This window comes from Micropterus dolomieu, linkage group LG21 (assembly GCF_021292245.1).
Source record: "Micropterus dolomieu isolate WLL.071019.BEF.003 ecotype Adirondacks linkage group LG21, ASM2129224v1, whole genome shotgun sequence".
NCBI lineage: Eukaryota > Metazoa > Chordata > Actinopteri > Centrarchiformes > Centrarchidae > Micropterus > Micropterus dolomieu.
Window position 1 is genome coordinate 16,520,717 of NC_060170.1, and position 8,369 is coordinate 16,529,085.

The 8,369-nt window shown below is 40.5% G+C and overlaps 1 protein-coding gene across 4 annotated transcripts in view; it reads left to right on the forward strand.

Annotated features, from left to right (window-relative positions):
• The window catches only part of msh3 (mutS homolog 3 (E. coli)), a 62,881-nt gene that overhangs the window by 34,796 nt on the left and 19,716 nt on the right, over positions 1-8,369 (forward strand). For all 4 annotated transcript variants that reach the window (XM_046033981.1, XM_046033978.1, XM_046033980.1 and 1 more), the window contains exons 18-20: positions 97-204; positions 2,195-2,309; positions 2,801-2,958. In XM_046033981.1, coding sequence (XP_045889937.1) covers positions 97-204; positions 2,195-2,309; positions 2,801-2,958 — 381 coding nt within the window. The remainder of the gene's footprint in view (positions 1-96; positions 205-2,194; positions 2,310-2,800; positions 2,959-8,369) is intronic.

Below are 8,369 nucleotides of genomic sequence, written 5' to 3' on the forward strand. Positions count from 1 at the left end.
CTCTCTCTCTCTCTCTCTCTCTCTCTCTCTCTCTCTCTCTCTCTCTCTCTCTCTCTCTCTCTCTCTCTCTCTCTCTCTCTCTCTCTCTCTCTCTAGTCAGTTTGGGGAGCACTATCACACCATGAAAAGGGCTATTAGTCACCTAGCAACCATGGACTGTCTCTTTTCATTGGCTGAGGTGGCTAAACAAGGGGACTATTGCAGGTGATGTCCTCTCATGATGACCATAAATATTGGTGTATATGTGTGTGCATGCACTTGTGTCTGAGTTTGCGTGTGTGTGTGTGGGTGTCCTGTGTCGTGTCCTATAGTCTCAGACAGGCTGTGTGTGGGAGTGTGCACCGGGCTCAGCAGCGTACTCAGCCAGAACGCCAACATCTCTCCCACTCACTCACACACACACAAAGTCACACACACCTTTTATATTGTTTATTTCTTCCATTTTTCATGTTTTAGCTTTACGTCCATCCACATCTTCGTGCTGCAGTCCCTCTTTGTTGCTGTATTTTGACATTTAATTTGTCCTACCCCGCTGCTTCTCTTTAAATCATCGTCTTCTGTTTTGCCATTGCTCTCTCTTTAATGTGCTCACTTTTCAACTTGCATGTGAATGTGTGTGTTTTTCTTTTTTTAAAGAAATAGTTTAACATTTTGGGAAATATACTTATTTGCATTCTTGCTTGAGAGTAAGATGAGAAAATCAATACTACTCATGTCTGTACGGTAAATATGAAGCTATAGCCAGCAGCCAGTTAGCTTAGCATAAAGAGTGGAACCAAAGGGGAAATGGGTATTCTGGCTTGGTCCAAAGCTGTGAAGTGTAAAAACAACATGTTGTAGCTTAACAAGCGGTTACAATATGTGCCAGGTTATTTCTTGGCCAGGAGCAGAAACTTCCTGGAGACTCTGCTGGTTGCCTGGCTAGTTAGTGTGCCAGTCTTCTCATATGACTCGGACTGAAGCGTATTTCAGTCAGGACAACTTTAATCAAAAAACTGGTATTTGCTCTGCAGCAAGTTATGTTATGTTCTGGGATCTCCCTGCCCTTCCATGCACCTATGTGGAAAGCCATAAGACATAGAGAGCGCCTCCCTGCCCCTCCATGTGCATCCATGGAAAGGCAGAGAGCAGCAGCAAAGACTCCCCAGGGTACAGAACAGAGGCATTAATTCAACAGAAATTACATGATTAATCACAGAACCTGAAAGCAGGAGCTGGGGTGGTGGTTACAAGCAGCAAGGGTAGGCAGGCTAAAGCAACTTAAACAAGGCGCCTTGTTTGGAATGCCCATAAATGCTAAGAGAGAAATCAGCTGAGCTGTGATGTGCTGGGGTTGTGAGCTGAGATTTACTTTGTTGCCTGCCTGAACTAACGCTATGCTTGATTTCTTGAAATGTTGAACTGTTTCTTTAAGGAAAGCCAGTATCTACAGTTTTGTTTGTGTGTGTGTGTGGGTGGATGTGCGGGTGTTCATTTTGTATAGTTTAGTAAAGCCTGTCCAATAGATCGATAGGCCAGTATAGTTGGCCAATATTGAATAATCATAGATCAGATGAGATAAGCCTTTTTTGATCACTAAAGGGGAAATTCAGGTGTTGCAGCAGCACATGCACAGAAAAAAGGTAATAGAAAAAATAAATAATTAGAAGTATGCAAAATAAAAATATAATTAAATTAAAACTCAAAATTACAAGGTAAGCAGTATGCATACGGACAGTGTGAACACATAGTGGTATGATTAGTAGCAGCATAGGAAAGTACATATAAGAGTAATTGATTGATTCAACGATAAATTGTGCTGCTGTAGATTTTGGCTGATATGAAAAAAGAAATTACACAGCAGTAAACTGCAACAATAAAAGTTTATTGGCAGCAAAATCATTTATGTTTAGCTTTATTTTTGTCTCAATTCAAGTTTTATTTGTTATTTATTATATAAAATAATTAAAATTTCATTTGTTTTTTAAATGTCCAGTATATTTACTGTTAGTCTTGTTTGACAATAAGGTGTAATGTTGACCTGAAGTAAATATCTTAGACAAAATGAGTCAATTTTGTTTCTTATTAGATTTTTTATATTTTCAAATAAGTGGTATTGGCCTCAAATGCAATATTTAATGTAAATGTAAAGATTCCTTTTTTGTATTTTTAATTATGTGTATTATGTGTATTATGTGCATGGGCCTGTGTTCAGGCCAGAGGTGTGTGAATGTCAGCATCAGATAATAATCAGGGACGGCAGACATCCTGCTATCGACCTACTGCTGGGAGAGCACAACCAGTATGTACCTAACCTCACCGAACTACAGGTATATTCTCACACACACACACACACACACACACACACACACACACACACACACACACACACACACACACACACACACACACACACACACACACACACACACACACACACACACACACACAGGCTCATTCAGAGTGCTTCGAGGGAAGTCGAGCCAAAACACACAGACGTTTTCTTGCTCACTAACTCATTAAGACAGTTCTGACGCAAAATTGCAACAGCTCACACACAAAAATACACACATGATGCACACACATACAGACTTGCATGACACCACACACACTTCCTAGCTCAGTGCTGGAGTGGGTGTAGGTTAATCTTGCAACAGAAGCACAAGCCAATAGGAAGAGAAGCCAAGCTCTCATTCCACCCACCTCCTCAGCTGTGCAGGACAGCATGAAAATATCTTATTCTGTCTCTCTCCTCATTTGCCTTCTGTCTATGTCACTGTTTTAATCCTCTCCTTCTCGCTCCTCTCCTCTCCTACTACAGGGTGATGGCAGAAGAACTATGATAATTACTGGTCCTAATATGGGTGGTAAGAGCTCCTACATCCGCCAAGTGGCCCTCATCTGTGTTATGGCTCAGATGGGCTCCTACGTCCCGGCCTCTGAAGTCCGTCTGGGCATGCTGGACGGCATTTACACCAGGTATGAACTCAAGCACGTTGAATTCTACCTAAAAATCCTTACATCAGAATCAGCTTGATTTGCCAGGTATGTGTACACATATGAGGAATTTGACTCTGGATTAACATTGCTCACAATGTGCTTACTTATACAATAATACAATAATAAAATCAGGCACAGGCTACAGTATTGTAATAATATAACCTATGATCACCAGCTGTGATTAAACTCAAAAACCTTAGATAGTTTAAAATGGCAGCAGACTGTATTTGATGACTGGCTTGAACCCAACATGATATCAGGTGCGTTAAAAACAATCTAAAGAGAATAAGGCCCCTGCACACTGAATAGATTCCCCCCCAAAAAGATGATTGATATGGAATTGACATCTCTGAGTTTTGTGTTGTAAATATTCTAAATCATTTCATGTGTACATATTGACATAATTGATGGGATCTATCTGGGATTCACACCTGGATGGAATCGGGTGATGTCAATATATAAACCTTTTTGGTCACATGTTGAATATTGCCTGATGAAGACACTATTTCTCAGAAAATTGTCGCAATTACAAATGCTTTTGTATTCTCTTGTTTATTTAGTTTGTTTGCATTTTTGCAAAACAAAAAAAGCAGAGCAAAAAAACAAATCTGAAACACATTAAGATGTCTGGAGATGGACTTGTAGCTTTGAGATTGTCCATGCTTTTCCAAAATATTGGTTCTCAAATCCTCAGACAACTCTTTTATCTTCTTTTGTCCATGCTCAGTATGGTACACACAGACACACAACATAAAGGTTGAGTAAACCTTTCTCCATTTTAACTGGTTATAAATGTGATTTCTATATTGCCAGCACCTGTGAATTGCTACAGGTGAGTTTATTTACAAATACAATGAAATACAATTATTTATGAAGATTTTGAAAATGTGCCATTCATTTTGTCCAGTCCATTTTTGGAGTTCTGTGTGGAATTTCTTGGATTTGGCTTTTTTTCCGCTGCTTTTTTGTGATGCAAAAAAAAGAAATAAACTTCAGAATACCAAAGTAATTGTAATTGTAAGACCAGTTCTCAGCAAACGACGCCACTTCTGTCTGGAGTGGGTTCAGACAGATCAACAACTACAAACCCAAAGCCCCCCACTCCATCAATGACTGTCGCCTGGCAAATGAGCTGAACCAGTACTACAGCCGTTTTGAAAGTCAATCGGACACCATCCCCCGTGACTCCTCTGCTCAGCTTCAGCCCCAGGACCATCAGCACCGGTTTCCCTCAAGGCTTCGTTCTTTCCCCTCTGTTCTTCTCCCTGTACACCAACAGCTGAACCTCCAGTCACCAGTCCGTCAAGCTCCCTGAAGTTTGCGAATGAAACCACCCTCACTGGGCTCATCTCTGGTGGGGAGATAACCCTCCCCATCATCCTGTGTGACTCCCCAGTTGCCACTGTGGACTCCTTCTGCTTCCTGGGCACCATCATCTCCCAGGACCCAAGTGGTTGTTGAACATCACCTCCATCACCAAAAAGGCCCATCATACAGTAGGATGTACTTCCTGCAGAAGCTGAAGAAGTTCAGCTTGCCAAAGACAATGATGGTGCATTTCTACACCGCCATCATTGAGTCCATCCTCACCTCCTCCATCACCATCTGTTACACTGCTGCCACTGCCAAGGACAAGGGCAGGCTGCAGCATATCATTCGCTCTGCAGAGAAGGTGATTGGCTGCAATCTTTCATCACTTCAGTATGTGTAAAACACTGCTTGGTAATAAAGCTCCTTCTGATTCTTCTTATTCTGATTGCAACAATTATCTGTGAGAAGTAGTGCATTATGTGTCAGACATGCAGAAGGGTCCATATTTTTGTCCATGACTATACCTACTCCATTATCTAAAAGTGACACAACAATGCCAACACAAGCTACATTGTTCCTGTCTTTCTGTTGATGGACCAACACAAACATTCCTGGGGAAAAGGATGGTTGTTTGACTCTATTGTTTTGAGTCATGTTTTGGTATGATACGTCTCTGCTTCATAGGAATGAGACAATGAGGCTTTGTTGAGAAGACCCCCCCCCTGCTGATGATTATTCTTATTATAAAGAGAGTAGTAAGATCTGCATGTAGTTTCCAGTCCTGACTACACATTAGTGTGGAACACAGGCCAATATATGTTCTCTGTGATTCTGCCTCTGCTGCACTATGTGATTAGACCAAATGGCTTGCAGATGTGTGTAATTGTATTTTTTTGTGAGTTTAAGCATGTTCTTATGTATTAACCCAGTAGGAACCAGCACACCAGGAATGTGTGTGTGTCACTGTGTGCTTTCTTACTTATAGGCTTAAGTGAAACAGTTTGTTGTTTTAGACTTCATATTAGTGCAATGAGGTGATTTTGGCTGGTCACGTATGTAAATGTCTGCTTTAGTGTTTGGCTTTTAGGGTTATGGAATGATGGATTGTGTTGAGGGTTGAGAAGTAAGGACTTGATCATAAAACCTGGAGATCTATTAATTGTAGTACAGATCATGCATTTTGTCATCCTATAAACTGAAAACAAAATATTTAAACTAAACCAAAATAAAGTAATCAAGTAAAGTAAAGTAATCAAAAACATGTCAGTTAGCACGTTACAGTTAAGTGCTGTGTAAAAAACACAATAGTTTAGGTTTAATTAATTGGATTTATGATAAGAAATAGCCCTACAATGTGAATTAGTATTTGAAAAAAGGTTGGAATTTATCACCAGATCAGAATTTTTTAAATACCATCAGCAAAACACTGTAGTTTAAAATGTTTTTCTAAATGTTAAGGACATAATCAGATAATCAGAAGCTCGTTTGGGTTTTCTGTGTTCATGGTCAGCGCCATAAAGCCCTACTTCACCAGGGTGCCACAACTGATCTGCAGTTTTGAAAATGTGGATATTTGTTGGTAAAAACTGGCAACAACTAAAAGCTTTAGTTTTCTTTATGCTTGTTTAGAGGTAAGACTTTCAATTGGGGATCATTTAGTGTCAGCTTTGGGTCATAGTTGTAGTGCAAGGTCAAGTCAGAGAATAAGTGTACACCAGCCAGTGAAGGTCTACATAAGTAAAGGAACGCCTGATCGTGCATGTTTGTTTCCCTCTGTTGTTTAGACTGATCAGGGTTGCATGCACGCAGTTTCCGCTTTCCTCTCTTCACATCCTCTGTTAGCTCTGTCGTCCTATCTGTTTCTAATTGGCCTCTCTCTATCGCTGACTGTAAGATCCTGAGGACAATCTGTTTTGATAATAAACTCTCAATCAATTCCCACCGCTGTGTCAAGCATAATAGACGCAGCAGTGGGAATTGCTTTTCATCTTGTATTTGTGCGAGAGATGTTGTGTATTTCATCAGCGAGAGGGAGAGACAGACGTGCAGTGAGAGCTTGAGAGTTTTACTAGAGTGCAATAAGCGGACTTTTTGGGTTTGGGGTAATGAGATGGTGCGTAGGTGTCTAATGGGATATCCTGTCTGAAACAATCCAGATGATTGATTATCAATAAGGTTTAAGTGAATAATCTGGAGATTGTGAGACGACACGCTGCTTTGAACCAGAGTCTTGGTTGTATTTTCCTGCCCAGTCCACTGTGCTACGGCTTTTTAACAAATATGCTATACACCGGTTTTGAGCGTATTTGTGGTGTGTGTGTTCTTTTACATGCTTTAGCAGAGTTAGCCAGCAGCCGTGTGTGTGCGCGTGTGTGTGTGCGTGCGTTTCCTGGCGGCTGACAGATGCATATGTGTATGTGCACGTATGCAGCTGCTCTGTGTGTGTGTGGTTTCTTGTCCGTATTGAGTCCTGAAGGTTATAGAGCAAATTCTTCCATCCCTTCATGGTTGTTATGGAAACAGCAATAGGAAGCAGAATGTAAAACGGTGTTTTTAATCTATCACGGACTCCTAGCACGATTATCCGTGTTTTACAAAAGTCAAGCCCCCCCCCAACAGAAAATGCAGTGAGAATTTTTTTAAAAACATTTAACAGTCGCACTGTGACAAAGTGAGTGTTGGCAAAGCTTTCTTCTCTCTCAGTAGCCTCAATAGGTCAGGATTAAAAGCAATAGGTAGAGAAAGAGTGAGTAGCCTACATCAAAAGAAGTAAATAACATACTGAATGCAGTGAACATCATAGATAGTACAGCTGATACAGCGTGTTACAGATTTGTGCAGATCTGATGAAAAAATTGGGGGATGGGTCACAAAGACGGCATTTAGGCCTACCCGTTTTATTTACCGAGTCCTCTCCTCTCTTGCATGAGCTTTGCAAGTTTAAAACTGGCTGTGCCTAACAAATCGTCACTCCTAATGCCTCAACCCAACAGCCAATCAAACGTGTCGGCATCTGTGTTATTTACACTGGGGACGCTGGGGTCCCCATCACTTTTTGAAAGAGTTTGTTAAAAATGCTTGCAACATGAAATGGTAAAGAAAGGTCTATATGCACTTATTTATTTATTTTTTTTAAGTAAGGATAAACAAGCTACTGATTATAAAATGACCCCAAAGCGTCAGTAACTTTAACAACTTCTTGTCACAGTTTCTTTAGTTTTTTCCAGTTTCCAGCATTCTAGAGACATTTTCTGCACCAATTTAAAATGTAAATGTCTTTATTTATATGAAGGGAAACAAAATTAAGCTGGCAGGTGACAATTCAAAATATAAAAATATAATGGAATATGAAATAAAAAAATATATAATATAAGGGCGGCTGTGGCTCAGGGGGTAGAGCGGATTGCCTGTTAATTGGAAGGTCGGCGGTTTAATCCCCGGCTCCTCCAGGCTGCATGTCAAAGTGTCCTTGGGCAAGATACTGAACCCCAAATTGCCCCTGGCAGCTGTTCTGCCAGTGTATGAATGTGTGTGAGTTTTAGTTTCTGTTTGAGCACTTATGCTGCGTTCCAGGCAACTCGAAACTGGGAAATTTCCGACCTCCAACTACAAAAACTACCCTGGAACGCCACCTGAAGACGGATTTCCTACTTGTGAACTTGGAGAAAAAAATATGTACCCCGACTTCACGAGTAGCAGCGGAATTAAGGTCACAAATATAGTAAAACCTGTTCTGCATGTACATTGATGTAGAAATATGTTAGGCCCATTAGGTAGCTGGCTACAGTAAAGAATCTCATAAAGTCATCTTCTCTGCATAAAGGTTATTGTTAAAAATGCCAAAACATTAGGAAGCGTAACCTACAACATTGACTGACTTGAGGGTTACCAACTGATTTATGGGTACACAGAACTAGTAAAGTAGGCTATAGGCTATTTACAGTGGGTACGGAAAGTATTCAGACCCCTTTAAATTTTTCACTCTGTTTCATTGCAGCCATTTTCCAAAAATCAAAAAAGTTCATTTTATTTCTCAGTAATGTACACTCAGCACCCCATCTTGACAGAAAAAAACAGAA